The sequence below is a fragment of the Galeopterus variegatus genome, unplaced genomic scaffold, assembly GCF_000696425.1.
Source record: "Galeopterus variegatus unplaced genomic scaffold, G_variegatus-3.0.2 Scaffold3162, whole genome shotgun sequence".
Taxonomy (NCBI): domain Eukaryota; kingdom Metazoa; phylum Chordata; class Mammalia; order Dermoptera; family Cynocephalidae; genus Galeopterus; species Galeopterus variegatus.
This window is the reverse complement of record NW_007729273.1, coordinates 86,234-106,299: the sequence shown is the minus strand read 5'-3', so window position 1 is coordinate 106,299 and position 20,066 is coordinate 86,234. Positions and strand designations below refer to the sequence as shown.

General features: G+C 38.7%; 1 protein-coding gene across 3 annotated transcripts in view; it reads left to right on the top strand.

The window, feature by feature from the left end:
* Nucleotides 1-15,912, top strand: part of GLRX3 (glutaredoxin 3) — a 33,802-nt gene extending 17,890 nt beyond the window's left edge. The window contains exons 5-12 of one of the 3 annotated variants that reach the window (XR_551343.1): nucleotides 4,664-4,836; nucleotides 5,074-5,135; nucleotides 7,455-7,512; nucleotides 9,178-9,230; nucleotides 11,851-11,890; nucleotides 11,984-12,076; nucleotides 14,481-14,650; nucleotides 15,639-15,672. Coding sequence is in view for 2 of the 3 variants with exons in the window: in XM_008584161.1 (XP_008582383.1) it covers nucleotides 4,664-4,836; nucleotides 5,074-5,135; nucleotides 7,455-7,512; nucleotides 9,178-9,230; nucleotides 11,851-11,890; nucleotides 11,984-12,076; nucleotides 15,639-15,689 (530 nt within the window). In the remaining variant the exon portion in view is untranslated. Of the gene's footprint in view, nucleotides 1-4,663; nucleotides 4,837-5,073; nucleotides 5,136-7,454; nucleotides 7,513-9,177; nucleotides 9,231-11,850; nucleotides 11,891-11,983; nucleotides 12,077-12,628; nucleotides 13,967-14,480; nucleotides 14,651-15,638 lie in introns of those variants that run through there. The other 2 variants (XM_008584161.1, XM_008584162.1) reach the window with 2 other exon arrangements.
* The last annotated feature ends 4,154 nt before the right edge of the window (nucleotides 15,913-20,066 follow it).

Sequence of the window (20,066 nt, the reverse complement as noted above, 5' to 3'; positions counted from 1 at the left end):
CTAGCTCAGATTCAGCAATTTAAAAATTTGTGGAATTTTCATAGTGTTCCTGTGTATACCTTGTGTACTTTTGCCTTCCCTGGTGTCTGCCAGTATCTAATGATTACATTATTCTCTCGTTGCTGTTATTACCAATTTATAGCTGCTAGTAATCGAAAGACTCCTAATTCTTGGCTTATAGTCACTCTTATTTTCTGTTACACATGGATGCTTGTAATTTTGTCCTTAAGTAAGTTTTAGAGTTATTTGACCCCTCTGGTATTGGGTTTATGTTGTTTTCTTTTTACTGTGCGTAGTACAGTATTATTATGCTGCATAATTGAGCATTTAATGCCTTTTGATGATGCTGTTGAGACTCTAAGAGTATTTGTTTCAACTACACAGGAGGGAATTTATTAAGATAGGTTGCAGTTAACTTGAGTATGCTATTGATATGATTACTGCATGTCCAGTGTGACTTTACAAAAATAGCCAAGGTTCTAATAAAAATTCTAAATTCTTCCCTATAGGGTTATCAAATTACATATTAAGTTATGAAAAAGTCTGGTTTTAAAAAGAAAGTTTCATGATGAATTCTACCTTAAAAGATAAAGAAGTGATTCCTTTATCTCTTAGTTCTGCCTGATAAAGGTCCTTGACAGTATTTATGTGTCAGATAATGCCTTATATTTATGTATTGCAAAGCTAACTTAGTCTATACAAGAGTAAACTAGCAACAGATAGTCTTGTGTTGTGTTTATTATTTTGTTTTTAATGGGGGTTGCCACTGGTTCACATTCACTGTTTCCCATCAGGCATGAGAATCATTTCTGGTGCTATATGTGGTAGCCTAATAACGAGGACTTACCACATCAGTCTAATGGATTTTAGTCATTGCTTTTGTTCAAGTCTGAAGTGCAGTAGAACTGGCTACAAAATGTGGGTGAACTTGTATGACAGGGTATACACAGCAAACCTACAGGAAAATCAATACAATATTCTCTTCTTTGGGGTGGAACAGTAGCATTCTCTTAATCTTTTCTGAATGATAACCTCATGAAATTGGCAGGTGGTAAAACTGAAGCTTGGCGAAGGGATGCTAAAGCACCAGACGAGAAGGGTATACTGATGGCAAGCCAGGTGAGCTTCAGCCCCACCATGGCCCCTGCCTCAGTGACCTTCGGTATGAGTCAGTTATCCTCCTGGTACCTTTAGTTCCTTCTGGTGGTCTTGGAGGTGAAGCCAATCTTGGAGGGCCTTTTCAATGCAGATGTTGTATGATTATTCAAGTAAATTAGAGGTAAAGTTAGAAATAATCGTTTTTCTGCTTACCTTTTATTTCATTAAACTGAATTTATGATGTATTTCTAGCTATTTTTGTATTAACTGTCTGAGTGGCATTTAGGAGATTATACAGATGATTAGTTAGGATAAAAAAGAAGCTTTAAAACATTTTAGAACAATCTGAAAAAACACGGTATTATAGACATTTAGATAATAAAAGACATTAGGGAATTAAAAAAAATTTTAGACACATATGATTTGACAGTTACAGTTTCTTCTGTATAAGTACTTGTTTTATTCATTATAATTTGTATAACTTCATTTTTAATAGGCTTTTCCGTTTTCTGATATTTTGGTTTCTGTTACAGCATGTCTTTCTATCACATATAGTAAATTGATTGTTTTAGGGTGTTTGCATTCTTTAATAAAATATCTATGTAAGATTAATTGGAAAATATTTCTATTGTGACTGTCTTGTCACTTCCTTTCAATAAAGGAAGGATTCTGCTCTGATTGTGTTTTCCCCTTTCTGTGTGCACTACTGCACAAACTATCTTCATCTTTAAGTTGTTTTCTGACAGGAACATATGGGGGTACTTCAGAAAATTCATGAAAAGATTTGTGTTATCTTTTAATTCTGTTTTTCCACAAACTTTTTGAAGTAACGCTTGTAAGTGGCTTTGACTCTGCTGCTGAGTGGAGAATTGTTTTTGCTCCTCTCTTGGCACGTCAGAGAAGCGGCGTAGGCAAAGCCCCCTTTATAAAAACAGTGATCATCTAATCTCATGAACTCAAGGGGTTATGCTTTCCTTATTTTTTTTGCATAGAGTTTACGTCGAAAGCACTACTGTCATTGGACTCCCATAGTGGAATATAGCTACGTTTGATTTTTGGTTAGCTGGTCCCCACCTTTCTTTTTCTGTTAATCAGAAAACACACACACAAAAAAAAAAAATCCAGGAATGAATATAACATTTAAATTTCATATCCAGGAAACTTTGAAAGCCATTTTCAGGGTCTGTCCTGGAGCTTACTTGGACTTGGCCAGTCCTGCACAGGTCATGCCTCCCTCTTCTTATCCTCTACCTACGGAATTGTGTGGTGCATTCTTAGCCCAGCATCTTATAGGGTCCCAGTCCTCACAGAATTGAATTACCCTTATTCCATGCTCCTCATGAGGACAGGAAAAAGAGGGTGCTAAATCTTTCAAGAAGTTTCTAGGAGCACTGAGATGTACGTCTTTTACACAGTATGCTAAGTCCTTGAGCAGGTTAATTAAGTTATTTAGGAATTCTTGTGACTTATTTCAGTTAAAAAAGCTTTTAGCAAAGCGAAGGTGTTTGAATCGTACAGAAATTTTGCCTGCAGTGCGAGTCATCTAACTGGTATTTTACTTTTTAAATCAGACACAAAAACATAGCAGGTTCAGAAGTATTCTTCAGGGTTTTATTGTTAGATGGTGACTAAATGTGGCAATTACACTTACTATTCATGTCATATGTAGAAATATTTCCATATAGAAATTGGCAGTTAAACCTAATTTTTCTACTTTTAAATATTTTTTATTGCATGTATGCATTTTTATTTAAAAAATGTAAATATTTTGTTACTAGAATGAAGCCTTCTTACTCTTTTATCCTTAAGCATAACATTTCCAGTCTGCCACTTTAACCCTTAAAAATGAAAACTACCAATCAATCTTTCTAGTCTGCATGTAACTGCCTAAAGCTAAAATAAAGCTTTTTCTCAGCGAGTTACAGTAGAAATGAGTTAATATATTGGCAGCAGAATAACCATCAGCAATCAGCCGTTAGCTGTTTACTAATGAGATCCCAGATGAGTGAAAAAATTTCAGAATCAGTGTTTCACTTCAGGCTGTACATGAACTTAACACTTCAGTTGTAGGAAAAGCAACTTATATACTATACAAATAAATACTTGTGCTTCATCTCAGTAAACTGCAGATCTGGAACGTGTTTGGAGCTCAGTTGTAGATCCATGTTTTAAAAGTAAATGTGCTTTTGGGTGACATCAGGTAAAACCTGTTGCAATTAATCTTATACTGAATTTTATGATTTGATTTTATTTAAAAATAATTGCCGATACTGTTAAGTCTTATAAGAATTTTGAATCTGAAGAATAGGTTATTTTCCAATGAATTATGACTATGTTTGAAAAGAAGAATGAGGTGTGAAACAGTAAGGTTGTACAAAGTATTGGAAAAAAATTGAGAAGAATTAGCTTATGGAAAGAAAAATATCCTTTTTTCAGATTAGACTAATAGGTTTATAAAAGACTGATATTCACACTCTTATTCTTCAGTACTAATATCATAATAAGAAGATGATGTCGAAAGAGTATGGAACAAAAATGTGTCACAAAAGTATAATAAAATCATGGAACATAAAATTGTCATTACAGTATAGTGAAACAAATCACATTACATACTTTGGGGAAAGTAAATAGTTTTAAAAAAGAAACTGTCAGGTTATGACATGAGATGAAAAAGAATGCTGCCAGTCTATTGACAGTTCATCTATAACAACAGAGAAGATAGCTTTAAAATTCAATGTGCTCTACCTGTTTTAGCTTAAAAGAGAACACATTCTTTCTTGAGTTTTAATTTATCCTGCTTAGAGATGGTGAAGACTGAGCACTGCTGAAGTGGGTGCTCAGGAAGTAATAAAATGGCAGGAGAAACTAGTCAGAACCAGTCAAGTTTTTGGTATAGTCAAGTTGTAGTTAAAAATAACAACTGCACGTTTCTTTTCCTCCACCCAAGTTGATTATCATAAATCGCAGATCAGGAGAGCTGGGAGGGACTGTCCAGGGTGTCCAGGTCAGTCCCCTGACTGATAGGAAAGCACAGGGAGGTGGCCATCCATCCGAGGCCTCATCTTCCTGCATTTTTTTTGGTGGCTAGCCGGTACAGGGATCCAAACCCTCAGCCTTGATGTTACCGGGCTGTGCTCTAACCACCTGAGCTAACCGGCCAGCCCTCCATCTTGTTGCTTGCTCATCTTGTAGCTTCTCGGTGTGGATGGCTAGAGCAGGTGCCAAACCTTGGCTCTCTGCTTTTTGGCCAGTACTGTTTCTCCTACAACAACAAATGTTTCTCACATGAAGAGGAGCTTTGATAAATATGCACACACACACACCACTTTTCTTTCCCTTCACAATTGTGTTAAAAAGTTATATCTGGTCATGTAGTATGGTTCAAGCTCAAATAAGGAATTCTTAGAGTTTATTTTCTCTTTATGTACTATTCAGCCATGCTGCTTAAAATCACTGGCAAAATAGAGGCAGACATTGATGTTCAGTAGATAATGTGTACTCTGAATTTGTAAATCGTGTGTGTGTGTGTGAGAGAAGCTAAGTTATTTTCTTTTTCTGTATGCAGGTTTCAGCAAGCAGATGGTGGAAATTCTTCAAAAACATAATATTCAGTTTAGTAGCTTTGATATCTTCTCAGATGAAGAAGTTCGGCAGGGACTCAAAACCTATTCCAATTGGCCTACCTATCCTCAGCTCTATGTTTCTGGAGAGCTTATAGGAGGACTTGACATAATTAAGGTTAGAATTGAGAAGTCTGTACCTTGTAAAGAAATTCCATTTAGAGCATACTTTTTAAAATGCTGTAATAAATCTAAAATACAAATTTCTTATGAATCTCTATATTTACTAATATCCTGAAATAAATACACAATGTTTCTGATTAGTTGATTGATCAATATTCTGTATTATGGTATGATCAAGGAGATTTATGTTGTAATGAATGTTTTCTTAAACTGACAAATGTGCTTATTGCAGGAACTAGAAGCATCTGAAGAACTAGATACAATTTGCCCTAAAGCTCCCAATTTAGAGGAAAGGTAAGTGTTTTAAAAGTTTCAAGTAGTCTGCCATTTATTATTTAAAGAATAGTTTTCAATCCACAATTTTTGTATTGCTCTTTCTATATAGAAATCAGGGATTTGGTGCTTGTGTGCCAGGGATCATAATCTTGTTGTTTGTAGTCAAATTGGTCATGTAAACTTGGGAATATCTAATTTGGACTGGAGAAACTTTAGCACCGATTGGTGATTATGTGGAGGATATTCTTTGCTTTTATAGGAGTGTCATTGTTTCAGTGGAATGACCAAATTTTGCTTACCTCTCTGCATTTGGAAGCCAGGATTGGTTGTCTTGGTAACTGCTCATTGGCATAAACTCGGCATACTTGTATTTTTTGTATGCAGTCACAATGAATCCTGTAGTCACTGTCCCACCTTAGGACATTGAATGTAATAGGTGTTGAGTGGGAAAAGCTGATGCCATCATCTGTGTAGTACACTCTTAAACAGGCTTTGGACAATTATTGCCTTCCTAAACTTAAAATTAAAGCAGATTTTGGAATTGTAAAATCTTTCTTTCTTTGTTTCATGAAGGATCTGTCAGCTTTTAGAGAAGTTGTAGAAATTTTTGACTTTGGTCTATGGCCATACCATGCTGAAAGCACCTGATCTTGTCTGATCTCAGAAGCTAAGCAGGGTTGGGCCTGGTTAGCACTTGGATCAAAACTGCCTGGGAATACCAGGTGCTGTAGGTTTTTTTTTTTTAAAAAAAGGAAATTTTGGACTTTGGCATGTAGGAAGACTTAAAGGGATTTTTATTGTAATAAATGTGAATTAATGTAGAAATGGAGTTTATTTTGAAATACATCCTCAGGTCAGCCATTTGTAGTCGAGACTCAAGTTTTTGAGGTTGATCTTCCTCTTGAAATTTTCTTGCCATTTTAAAATTTTGAGAATTTCTAAAAGTGTTTGATAATAAACACCTCATTTTCTGTCCTTAATAAAATTATCCTCATAAATAGTATTCCATGTGTGTCAAGCTGACCTTTAGGTGCCAAATTTTCTTACACATTGTCTTGCACCCTTTCCTGGCTTTTTAATGAGAAAGTAGTGGTGCTCCTAGTCCTTTGGTGACTCTGGGTGTCCTTGCTTGGGGTTTGTTGCTGTAGCCTGGTGATGCCTCCATGGACAGCTGCGCTTTTTATATGCTTGTATTTGCTCTCAGTTTATTTTCCTCTTTTCTGTTGTATGTACTCTGGCTGCTGTTTATGTCCTCATCTCCTTTAGACCCTCTCTATTTTTCTAATCTGCCGCTTCTAAATATCCTGTGCTCTCAGGCACCAGAAGATAACTGGCTAGAATTATATAGAAAGTAAAATACAGTATCGTCTGAGTAATGATTTAAAGAGCTGCTCTTGAGCAAGGTGCAGAAGCTGGAGTTCATGGACTTGTGACCTGTTTTGGCAGTGCAGAGTGACTCTTGGTTCCCTGGATCAAGTAGCTGGGTCACTGGGAGAGTGATTTGTGTCAGCATCACGTTCCTGTTTCTCTTACTATTTTTCTGAGAAGGAGCTAATCATACTCTCTTGGAAGTGCAAATGACATAGCTTTGTGCATGATTGTCCATTTCATTTGTGATAACTTTATTTTATCAGGAGATTTTGAGTCATGAATAATCACCCATAGCCCCAGTGGGATGAGGAGAACATAGTGATGTGGCCCCATGGGCTTAGGTTCTTTAGTGACCCATTCTCCCAACATTAACTTTTCCTGAGATTTGTACTAAACTTTGGGCCATGTACAGATGATTAAAATTCCTGACAGCAAGTTAGATTATGATGTTTGAAAGATTGTGTAAAATATTAAACATAAACTTAAATGAGAGCATTTGATTTTAGTAGGTGGTGGTAGTTGATGTTCTAAGATTTAACACTTCACCCTCTAGGCATGACCTTGTGAGCTTTAGGGAGTGTAGAGCAGTGCATAGCCTCCTGATGGAAAATGGAGCACTCTGGATCTAGTTCCTGGATATCTGGGTGGGCTCAACATATAGGCCCCTTATTGAACAATTCCTTGCTGAATTGGTTATTATTATATCTTTTTAGTACTGTGAGTTGATGGGCTTAAATTGCAACTTGAAGGAACATTCGTTGCCTTAAAAGCCATATTGTGTTTTACAGTGGCTTAGGGAGAAAATGAAATAAAGGAAAATGTCAGTGCATTTGCTTGTTTAATACCACTCAAAGCTGTGAACTGTCGTCCTGCTATCCCTCAAATATGTGTGTTACTCATGGAGCGGAGCAGGAGTGGTGTTTAATAATTGAGCTGAGCCATTTTATATCAATTTTCTCTCTTTAGGCTGAAAGTGCTGACAAATAAAGCTTCTGTGATGCTCTTTATGAAAGGAAACAAACAGGTAAAGAACTCAAAAATGGTTTTATTTGTAATTTCTTTTGATGTTAATATCTGCAACTAGGGGACAGTTAAATCTTTTTTTCCCTAGCTTTAGCTAATGAAGCTGTAGTGGTATCAGGAAGTTATCCAGGCCTTAATTAGTGCTTATGGAGATCAAACAAAGTAATCTACATTTTGCTTGACTTTATCATCAACATCTCAGTGGGGTGCATTTCTCTCTGCTGCCAAACTTTGTCAACTGCTATGGTCAACACTGTTCACACTTTACTGGTTCTTGTAGTTGCTATTCCCTTACTGTTTGTTTGAGTTTGAGGCCTAGTGTAGTGTGCAGCTGGGTCACTGTACTTCCTGAGTGCAGGGAACCTGACAATATTCAGGTTTGCACTGCTAGGTCATCCTTTGGAAGTGGCTACAGCATGTGTGATCTGTATGTGTTTGATGAATGAGTAAAACAATCAGCAATTTTTATTTATAATGGGATGGTTCTTAGAGCTCTGAAGGGTAAGGCTGATGGGATAAAGAAACTGCCTCACTTATTAGCCAAGACACGCTGGGTGAGTGACTTAACTGCAGAGAGCTTTACCTCCGCCTTTTGTAAATGGACATAATAATACCTCACAGGGCTGTTTTGAGAATCAGGTTGCCATAACTAGTGTGGAAGTTAATATAACTGATACAATGAAACTAATTAGCTAATGTAGCTAATTAGCTAATGTTGTATAATGAAAGTAATAATAACAAGGAAAATCTTAATATAAACTTCAACATGTTGGAATCACTAGGTTTGGACCTAGATTCTTTGACTGGTTTAGTGTATTTATTAAAACAAAATAGAAGTTAATAATTTCCAGTAATGGTAAAGTAACATTTTTTTTTTTCCTCTTGATTGTTTAAAGCAGATTTTATTCTCAAAATATATTTTTTTTCTGGAAGACCAAAAGTATTCATACATTTTGTAAACAGAATTATTAGAGCTCTTAAAATGTCTGTGGTGCCAGATCTTTCCTATGAGATTGCTGGGTTTTGGGGTTCGGTGGCATGAAAAAAAAGCATGAGATTTCTGTAACCTCAAAAAAGTTCGGTACTCTGTAATGTAGAGATAAATTTTAAAAAATGGAAGTAAAAGCTCAGTTGGGAACAGGAAAATAGATATTACACTCATTGCAAAAAGATTAAGTGAGTTAAGATCATTTTGTATGAATGAAGTAAAGAATGAACTGAAGTCTCTGTAGAAAATGTAGGTTTGACTTAGAGGATCTTTTTGACCACAGTGATTATAAGCTACTAGAACACATGTCATCTCAAGTGGTTACAAACCAAAGTAAATCTGTGGGCTGTGTGTTGGGATTGATGTCTAGATGGGTCAGTACTTGAAAGAGAGGGGATGTGAAAAAGCCCTAAGAGCTTAGTAAACATAGTAGTGGTTGCATTGGACAAGTGCTGTGCTGGTTAACAGAACATTAGCTGCAGGCTGCACTGGACAGGTGCTGTAGTGGTTGACAGAGCATTAGCTGCAGGCTGCACTGGACAGGCGCTGTACTGGTTGACAGAGCATTAGCTACAGGCTTCCCTGGACAGACGTGCTGGTTGACAGCATTGGATACAAACATGGCAATTGGGTCATATAAAAAAATACATAATCTTCATAATTTTTTTTTTAATTTAGGAAGCAAAATGTGGATTCAGCAAACAAATTCTGGAAATTCTAAATAGTACTGGGTAGGTAAATCTTGTTTTCACATGGTGTATCTTAAAAGTTGCAATTTTTCAGTTCTGCCACTGCTTTTCAGTTATAATGTATATAATCTACTTATATATTTTTATCTGTTTATCGATTTCTGCTAAAATGTTCTGTGAATGCTTTAACTTGGACCAGAATAGAATTTTCTGGCTGGTGTCAACCTATTAATAACATAAAGGAAGTTCTTAGGCAACCTTTGAAATAACTATTTGTCTTCTTTCCCAGAGAAAAGTTAGTAACTGAGTTCTCACCACACACAAAGATATTTCAGGGAGAATATACTATAGGATGCTTTTAAATTTTCTTTTAAAAAAATTGCGGGTTTTAAACAATATACGAAACTGCTGGGCACATGTTAAAGGTCTATTTGCCTGGATGTGAGAGGCAGAGCAGTGAGGTTGCAGTACTTCTGCCTCTATCTGTGCACGATGAAACTGCCAGGTGAGAACATTACCATTGATTTTCATGGTTAAAAACAAAACCACCCTTTAGAGATATTTAACACATGTTCTGTAGGTTTTGTCAAATGTTTTTGCTTATGTCTTCCTTATTTATTACTTCTTTTTATATATTATGTATTCTGACTGTAGCTTTAAATAGATTAGCCAACCCTTGAAATTAAAGGGAAAGTAAACTTTGAAATATTTTGGCATTCTTAGGCAGGATTGAAAGTAGTCAGTTGAGCAGCACAGGTTGAATAAAACTTTAGGGACATAAAAAGAAAAATGGTTGATTTCTCAAATTATTGTGACATTTTATAGAGGAGAGTACAGTCGATTTATTGTAATTATGGACAATACCCGTCTTGGGCTGTAGAGGGGAGGCTATCTTGTTCTGGTCATTTTTTATGGCCCACTTTCTTTGTTGTCCCTCTGCTGCAGCTCCATAGTGAGACACACTTGTCCATCCCTGCTCAGGGGATAAGTGTCTTCTGAACCAGACAACGTGGGCCCAACACAGCTTGTCTCTTCAGTGGGATGCCTCTATAACTTGGCCTTCTGTCCCACATCTGTCTAATCCCGGAGCTGGCAACTGCTTTGGGAAATAATGACGTCCCAGCTCCAGGCCTTTGGGGACCTCTGAGCTTTTTCTAACTTGAACAATCCATGATCTTGCTGGGAGTCAGAAGTACATGGAGAAAGCTGCTTTTTATTCCTTCTTCTCCATTTTTACTTTTCTTTCAGTAGCCAAAATATACATGCACTCAGGAGCTGAGAACCAAGCATAGAAGAGTACTTTAAAAAGTTTGTGGAAAATGTAATTCAAAGAGAATATGAATCTTTCCACGAAGTTTTTGAAGACCCCTCATATATTGAGGTGTAAAGGCCCTCTTTACAAATAAATTTTTAGGAGATGTATTGGTTGGTAGGCCTTTACATACTTACATACACTTGTGCCCAGTACTTCCTAGATCCTCCTAGATCCTTTATAGATAGTTCCGTAACTCATTTTTATCATTGTTAAGTAATATGCCTCCTTTAGTTCAACTTGAATGAAGATTTACATTGTGTTTTCTTTTTCTTTTAAATCTTTTTTTTGCTCTTTTAAACATTCCTTTTTTGTTATTTCCACCTGATTTATCTTGTCATCTCATTTTTTTTTTTTTTTGACTATTCCCTGCATCATGGACAGTTTTCTTAGGACTTACTAAGTTAGCAGAACTTCCCTACGAAGGTGGTTTCAGTTTTATGGAAAGTCTGGTTGTTTTTTGTATGTGGTGGTTTTTTTTGGCCAACTTTGGGAACTGTACCTATGCCCACAGTAGCCCTGCAAGGATTTAGTCATCCATGCTTGCTGATTCCCAGTCATCCATGCTTGCTGATTCCCTGACCACTTTACAGCGAAATACTTTTGGGTAGAAACCCAGTGATTTGGATTGGATTTCATGCAGTGATTTTCCGTTCTTTATACAAGTCGTGTTCATTGCACATCATAAAGCCACAAAACTTTCCTTGATCTTATGTATATTAAAAACAGCATGTGTTCAGAAGGAAGCATATCTCCCTAAGGTGGAGTGAGTGTGGTTATTGTGTCGGCTGATAAGTTCTTCCAGCATCCATCCATGGGCACCCCTTCTCCATCCTGCTCAATAAGCATCAGCCCACGGTGGGGTGGAGCTAGAAATGGGGTGAGACTGTCCCATTAATGACAGGCTTGTGTGAATGGTGAGTATGGGTTTAACCCCAGGGTTGGCAAACTGCAGCTGGCCCACTATCTGTGTAGATAAAGTTGTATTGAACTTCTTTGTGCACTGTCTGTGGCTGCCTCTGTGCACGACACAGCAGAGTTGAGCGGTTACAAGAGACTGCCTGGCCTGCAAAGCCTCAAATGTTTACCATCTCACTCTTTAAGAAAAAAGTTTGTTGACCCCTGCTCTAACCCAATATTGTCTAGAGAAAAATCCAGATAAGTTTGTGTCATGGGATGACTCATTCTGTGTAGTATCAGACAGATTAAGAAGTAAAATCATTTTTGTTGGTCATCAGTAAATTTTGTTAGCAGTGAACTAGTTTGTTTCTTGACTATTTTAAAAAGACCAGATAAGTTTTATAATTTTGTTTAAAACTACTTCCTATTAAAATGTTTTCTCTTTTTTAGTGTTGAATATGAAACATTTGATATATTGGAGGATGAAGAAGTAAGTTCCGTGTTTTATGTGTTGTCCTTGTCTTAGCTTTAATCATAAGAGTCTGATAGGAAGGTTTCAGGGTTTCTCTTTGTTTTTTTAAAGGTTCGGCAAGGATTAAAAGCTTACTCAAATTGGCCAACATACCCTCAGCTGTATGTAAAAGGGGAGCTTGTTGGAGGATTGGATATTGTTAAGGTAAGATCAGTTCATCTGCTATCCTAAAGAGTGAACATTTTGGCATGCTAAAAAATTATAATTACATATTGAATGGAAACTTTGGGGTTGTCCACGACTCCTTTCTTTTCCAGCCTCATCTTTGGTCTTCTAGACCATTATTCCTGTGTCTGTGCATAGTACCCTGTCACTGCACTGTCCCTGCCATGCCCGACTGGTCTTACTCCCTCCTACCTGCTCCAGGCAGATCATCTGGTCTGTCTTCCCACGGGGTGATCCTCCCTGTCACTTGGGGTCCTGTTGAGATCCTCCTTCAGCTCCCTCCCAGTCAACTGCTGGCCACAGTCCAAACTCTGTAACTTGGCATTCAGAGAAGCTTAGACTGTGGCCAAGCTTATAAAATTTTAGTTTTACTCACACGGCACTAAATCCTGCAGAATATTTTTCCATATTTTCCTGCCTTTCAGCATTTCTTCACCCTGTTCTCTTGGCTTTGGATTTCATTGCATATTCTATATGTAAATCTGTTTTCTATATCCTTCGAGGCCCAACTTGTCTATGAATCTTTTACAGATTCTTCCAGCCGGAAATGTTTGCCTGGCCTGCAAAGCCTGACATTTTCGTATTATTTTATTTTTACATTATACTTACTGTTTTCTCGTGTCATTTGCATCTGCCTTACATGGACTTAGGGTGTGGGGTGAAGAGGAAGAGCACCTGGCCATGGCAGGAGGCACGAGATCCAGTGCCCGTGCGGCCCTGCCTGCTGTCCAGAGTCACTGACCTTGGTCTCCCAAAAGAAAAATGCGAGTCCCTCTTTGGTTTTCAGGTGCTAGGAAATCTGTTAACTATTACATTGTAAGCATATTTAGAAAAGACTTCATTTCGTATACACCTTTGAGTCTTTCCTGATGCTCTGTGCATCCTAGGAGCTCAATAAGTGATTGTTGGATGGATGAAAGACTTTAATTTACTTCTTTGGCTTGCTTTAAGTAAACTCTGAGTTTTACATGGACATGACTTTTCTTGTGTTTATTTTCTTACATTTAATTTAACTTAGGGTAGCTCCAAATACTAGCACCTGTGTGCTTCATTGCTCTGTTGGTTAGCCCAAAACAATAAGTGGAAACTGTAGCTTTATACCCCCAAACTCTCTGCCCTACCCCAGGCCCACCCTGGACATTGTGCTGCAGAGGGAGGAGGGTGGCAATGGAGTGGGCATAGCAGAGGACTGAGCAGGGCTCCACTTGAGAGGTGTGAACCAAACTGTCACCAAATGTGGGCTAGGGGAGGCTGCTCCATGGCCCATGGCCGTGAGAGTGCCTCAGGCCTTCTTCTTGTCCAGTTGGTCAGAGAGTTTCTCTGAGGTCAGATCTCTGGCTTTTTAAGTGGAAAGCAAGTGGTAAGTAGTACTACTTTTAGTTATGTTGTAAAATAAAAAGTTTTTGACATAGGCTTTTGTAAAGTGAAGGAACCTCTAGCCGAATACTGAAGTGGCATCAATACTTTGGACCAATTTGTTTTATAAAAACGGGGCTTGAGCTCCTTTGACTGCAGAGGCTGTTTTTATCCTTTGGTTGCATCTGTGCAAGTTTTGTTTCCTGCCGAGTTCCAAGTTTGATGTCATATTTCTTAAACAAGTCAGTGAGGCATTTTTCCTAGTAAACTGTCTCGTTCCTGGAGGAAAAAAATGTTGAACACTGTAGCTTTTGAATAGCCCTGAAGCAACAAAAATAGATCTGCATTTGTTACTTTTTATGTGTGTGTGTAAACATATTTTTATAAGACACAAACAGTCTTCAAACTCCAAGTAGTCTTCAGCCTACTCTTGTCTCAGTGTTTGAAAGCCTGTACCTTAGCCATTGATAACTCTTGGGAAGATAAAATCAATAAATCTCATTTAATTCTAAAGCTAAGTTGTGTGGGTAACTTCTTTTTAGTTATGTTCACCTAAGAACATATACATTTGGAAACTTGTGATATTAACATTTTTCCTTGAGAGAGGGTGTGTGGGAAAGCTTTCACATTACCATTTTGGTCTCTTTCTTGCAGAGTGCAGTTCTTCATCTTTTAGTTCAGTTAAACCGTATTCCAGATGGGCTAATTCTGGCTGGCCTCTGTTGAAGCATTGAATATTTTTTTGTTGAACAAGTGATTGAATAAATGAATGAATGATTCAGTCAATCTAGCGTCCTGAAAAAAAATAGCTAGTAATATGTTCTGAGCGAGGTAATCTTGCCTGTGAAGAGTGAACAGTTCACTACTGCAATTGCAGGACGTTTGGACTTAAGACAGTTTGTTGGGAGATATTTGGGATATTTAGGTCAGGCTGCTGTCAACTGCTGGTGATGACAGTGAGGAGAACGGCTTAAAAGCACCTACAGCAGGTGCTCACGTGGCTTACCTCGTGTCATCCCCTCAGCAGCCTCCAAGAGGATTCTTTTTTTGTGGGCAGCTGGCTGGTATGGGGATCTGAACCTTTGACCTTGGTGTTACAAAGCAGCACTCTGATCACCTGAGCTAACTGGCCAGCCCCGAGAGAAGAGTTCTTATTCCCAGTTGGTAGATGAGGAAACACAGACAAGGAGAAGTCAGGTGAGCTGTCCACCATCTTGTAGCTAGTGAGGTGTAGAGTCCAGAGTCTACCTGAGGGCAGCCAGCTCTTCCCACTGAGCCGCGTGGCCTGCTGCCTTCTCAGTGTGTGCGCAGGAAAGTCCCGCTAGGTCCGGGGCTGCAGCAGAATGTCTGCTTAATAAGCAGGCAAAGGAGGATCCCAAGACATTACTGAAAGTTGTCTGGATTTTTGTATGACAAGATCACGCCTATTTGGTTTTAATCCAGAGAGGAGTTTGTGTGGATTTTAGTGGTTTTATTGATGGATGTTTTTGCTGCTTAGTGCAACCTGAAATGTTACAACAAATTGTTTGTTTCAAACTAGAAAATCTTATATATCCTTTATTCTCACATTTTAAACATAATGGCTGTACTCCAAATTTAAATATGAAAAACAGGTACAAAAAGTATACGGCCTGCTCTACAGTTTGAATTAACCTAGTGGCAGCTCTTTTGGTGCTGCATCTCTGTTTCTGAATTATTACATGTTTTTAGTGGTTTTTGGTCTTTACATTTTACTGGTACTATATAGCTTTTCCTGAGACATGGACATATTCCCAGTTGGAATGAAATAGTGAAGCCTTTTTACTCTCGAGGAGCAGGTGTTGTGTTCAGGTAGACTTTCAACACCACATTGCTGCTTTCCTCCACCTTGCACATTGCTTGAATTTTTTTTTTCTTTTTACTTATTTATTGCTATAATTTAAATAGGGGGCTTTATTTTTTGCTCCAGTTGCTGTGTTTGCTAATGCTAAACAATCTGTTGGTTTTAGAATACCTTTTTAACTTTATAATCTTATCGTGTATTCAGTTTTATGGCAAAATACTTAGTTTGAGTGCTGGAAGACTGGAGTTTTAATACAGTAGGTGTTTCTTTTGGTCTCGTATATAGATGCAAGCTGTGACTGTTTAGATGTTTTCATTTTTTATATATGCATGTACATATTATTATTGTTGTTTTTATTTTTAGGAACTGAAAGAAAATGGTGAATTGCTGCCTATACTGAAAGGAGAAAATTAATAAATGTTAAACTTGGTGCCCAATTATTGCAAGAAATATTTAATTACCATGGAGCAGTTCATGATTTAGTCCTCAGAAGTGGACTAGGAATAGAAAAATGCTTCTTACCTAGTACACAAATATGCTTTGTGTATTTCACAAGGTTGTGCTAAATAAATGTATGTTATGTTTTTTCCACCAAAAATAGAATGCAATAAACATCTTTAAAGTCAATTAAAAATAATTGTGTAAGAAAAGTGTATCTTTACAGTGATGTTACCATACAGTTAACCCACTTTAAATCTCTTTTTCTTAATGTGGGCATTTTGTAGCAGTTAAGACAGGCAGTCTTCAGAAAATGGAGAACTTGCAACAGAGAACAGTACCCAGCAGTGTTTAGAACAACTCATTTGCCAAGCCAATGGCTCCCCTCACTGGCAAAAGAGCTCTTTACAGCTTTGGAAGAATTAAATTGAACATCTTTTTCTGATGGCATTGCCGACCTTGGCACTGGTACAATTGGGAAGGCAGTGTAGAATGTCTGCACATTCAGGCTCATTTAAGAAAGCAGCAGTAGTGCATCACCAAGAAACATTTGAGGGAGATGGTTTCGCATCGAGTATGTTGCAGCAAACCCTTTTGTCATAACATCATGCCAAAAAATCAGAAAGGTGTTGCCAGTTTAAGCATCACAACTTATTTTGATAATTGTTATGAACATAACGATTTAGCTCTTCAAATAGTTTGAGAACATTCTGAGGTCCATGAAAATTTCAACAGTATTTTTGATCCTGGATCTAACATACTTGAAGCTTAGTTGCTGCACTAGGATTCTATGGTGCAGGCCTTAAACAGGATGGCTAAATTCACCTCCATGGTTCCAGTTTTTTTTGATACCTGTGGCACATACTGTTTTTGTTAAATTACCCCAGCCTCTTGATCTGGGCAGTTAAGACTCTGCAGTATTGTTTGGTGGAGGTAAGGAAAGAGGAGCAACACTCAGTAATTTAGAGCAGCAGAGGAGGAGGAAATGCATACATTCCTAGGGAGGGCCAGCCCATCGCCAGAGCACTGCTGTCGCTGTCTCTTCAGCTCAGACGAGCTCCCTTCTCTGTTTTGATTGTGTAATGAGAGAGCTGATTTATGGCAGGTGCTGTTACAAGGGGGCAGTCTGCTCAAGTCATAAAGCTGGATGTGGCCTTGCTTCCTATTAGGAGTTAGGATGCCCATGATGGTGGGTTTTCTTGCTACTGTGTGTAATTAGATAAGGCTCTTTTGGGCATAGGCCCATGAGAACTACTTTTTTCATTTAAAATGAAAATCTTTGTATAAGTAAAACTTTAAAAATGCAGATGGAAGTAGAACTCTAATTGAAATATCATTAAGCTGTTGGCTTCAGGGATGTGTGTGAGCCACGGAGGAGGGTCCATAATTTTCTCGTGTATTTATCCCAAACTTAAATTACTTACATCCTGCTTTTCTCTATCTACAAATACCACCTGTCCTATTATATTTTCTACTAAGTCAACTCTTAATTTCACCTTACCCTAAGCAAAAATATCTTTGCTATCACAGATTTGATAAGCTAGTTTTCGCCCACCCCCCATGCATGTTCAAATAAACAAAATGTGTAACTTATAAATGCCTACCTCCAATTTGGGAAATGCTGTTCTAGCCCGAGGCTGTTGCTCTGATAAGGTGATGTGGTTGGTGCATTTTAGGAAGACCTCAGTTCCCTGTGGTTGACTCTTGGGTGACACAAGACATCGGTGATGTCATCCTCTGTTGAGCATACTGGTTTAAGTCAGGATAAGTGTTGAGAGTTTGCTGGGACTTGTCACTGTTTCTTGCATCAGTTTATCCTTTGTTTCCTCTTAAATTCTGGTAGTCGCTGGCTTCAGTTAAGTTGGAGTGACAGTAAAGCATATTTCTATTTACAGGTATTTCTGGCTAAATGTTGGGAAGGTCCAGCGATCTTGTTCATGCAGACTGATTGATAGCCATTCCTAACCTGATTTTATTAGGTATATTTTGGAAAGTAAAGTAAGATTTTGGGGCTCAGCTGAACTTTTCTTTCTCAAGTTTTCTAACAAAAGAGAACTTGTGAATGGTTTTTTGAGCCAGCCTGCCTTTATAGAAATGTTTTTTTTATTTTTGTCTTTTTTTCCGTGTCCTGCAACGGATCACAACCCTCAGTGTCGCCCCCGTACCGGACCGGGACCAGCAACGGGATCGCAACCCTTGGTGTTGCTCCCGCGCCTCGCTCAGCCAGTGAGCGGGAACTGGTCTGTATGTGGAATCCGAACCCTCGGTGGGAGCGCCGCCGTGCTTCCCAAGCGGCGCACTATAGCAGTGCGCCACCGGGCCGGCCCGGATAGAAATGTTTTTTTTTTTTTAGAATTAAAGTCCTCTTGCTGATTCACAAATCCTAGAGACAAAGTTGTTCTTAGCATTTGAGAAATCCTTTCAGTTCACAAGGAGAGATGACAGTGCCACTTGGATGTTGCCCCAAGTGTGATGCTTCATTTGGGTGCTTGTAGTGGGAGGGAACTTCCAGGTAGGTGCTTTATGGAGGGTTTTGGTGGCTTTGGATATTTTGGAGGAGTAAGGAGTACATGTCTGGGCACACTTGAATTCTGATAGGTACCACCACGCTACTGGAGAGCAGGGATCCTGGGGCTGGGCTGCCTGTGCCGCCTCTGCCAGCCCCTCGCTTCCTCTCCTGTGCTTGAGTCTGCAATGGAGCTCTTCCTCACAAGCCACGGGACTGGGGACAGTAAAGAAGTGAAACGTGGAAGGCGTGTAGGACAGAGCTGGCACCGTCTAGTAGGCTCTTGGTGAGGGTAGCTGCTGTTACGACTCTATGTGCCTGTTAGTTCCTGGATATCAAACCTCACTTGTCAGGATTGCTCTTCTAGAAAGTGAAGAATTGTTAAATAGGAACCTCATACAGTTAACTCCTCTTGACTCGTGGGTGCCTGGAAGTAACTTCTTTGTGAGGGAAGGGTTCTTGTGGAATTGTTATTCACTTGGGAGAAATGAGCCTGCAAGAATGGACTTTTTCCCCCTACCCCAATTTTGCTTTATAATCAAAAATGGAAAGAAAAAATGAAACCAATGGAAGAGCCTAGGTAGGTTGTGAAATTCTCCTCTGCGGGGGAGGAACTGGGGGAGATAGAGTGATTTGCTCAAGGGCGCAGCTGTAGGGTTGAGCTGGGATTTCTGTCCAGGATTGAGTGACTCCCAAACCTGTGGTTCACCTCCCCTCCGGCCTCCCCAACAGAGGTGTGTGGAAGCAAGTTGCTTCATACCTGTGGTGAGGAGCTTGGTGACTTGCCAGGATTCTTGCCGTGGCCGAAGTTTGTTCCTTTTCCGGGCATGTTGTATCATTGCTATAATAATGCCAGTGCCTCTTGTTAAAATGACAGGGTCGTGTGGGTTGGCTTAGCCCCCATGTAACTCAGGTGTTCTTGCCTTCTATTGTTGGGCTGCTGAGCCTTGCAGAGCTGCCCCTGAGCTGCACGGAGGGTGGTGGCCCCTGCTCTGTCCCCAGCATCTGGACTGATTGTTAATTTTCTCAAGGAGGAAGAAAAAAATCACTTGCCGTTTTCAATCCTTACAAAAATGTTTATTTAATCCTATTGAGGAGTTTGAAATTGAGACTTAAATTTTAAAATCAGTAAGCATATTTTTATAATTAGAAAATCTCATTTTAATAATTTAAAACTATATTCTAATTATGAAAATAACTTTAATTAATTCCTGAAACAGCACTTGGCTCTGGTAATCATTACCTGCCTCATTGGGAAGAATTATACAAATAAGACCTATCCCAGCAGTTAAATTGCAAGTTAAAAGCTTAAGGTTACATTATGAAACTTGGAATTAATATGAAACTGATAATAATTCTAAAATTAAGATTGGTTTTCTTAAATTTGACAATTGGTACTTGTAATCAAAATTCAAACCTTTAAATAAAAGTAGTTTGATTTTTTGCGGGTAAATTCATTGTTTTATACACCTTTCAGATGTTGAATTCTAGTAATGGGTACAGGCTGAAGTAACTTACTGACGCCTCATTTGCCAAGACGGGTAATTTTAAAGGCAGGTTTTAATAATTGGTGTCCCCCTTCTGGCTTTACTGTCTTGGGTTTTTTTCATACAGCTTTGTCTGATGTTTTCAGGTGTTCAGACTTGGACTCCTTTGAGGAAGGAGTCATGGTGCATGTAAGCTAACCCTCTGCAGGGTTCCAGGTGAGGAGCTGGGATTCAAACCAAGACCCCAAGTCCAGCCCTGGGTACTGTGCTGGCTTCACCCAGGGCAGCACACGGCGAGAGCTGTGTCAGTGAGTTGAGTTGAACAGCAGGTCTGGGGCTTCTGAGGGGACCTGGTGTTTT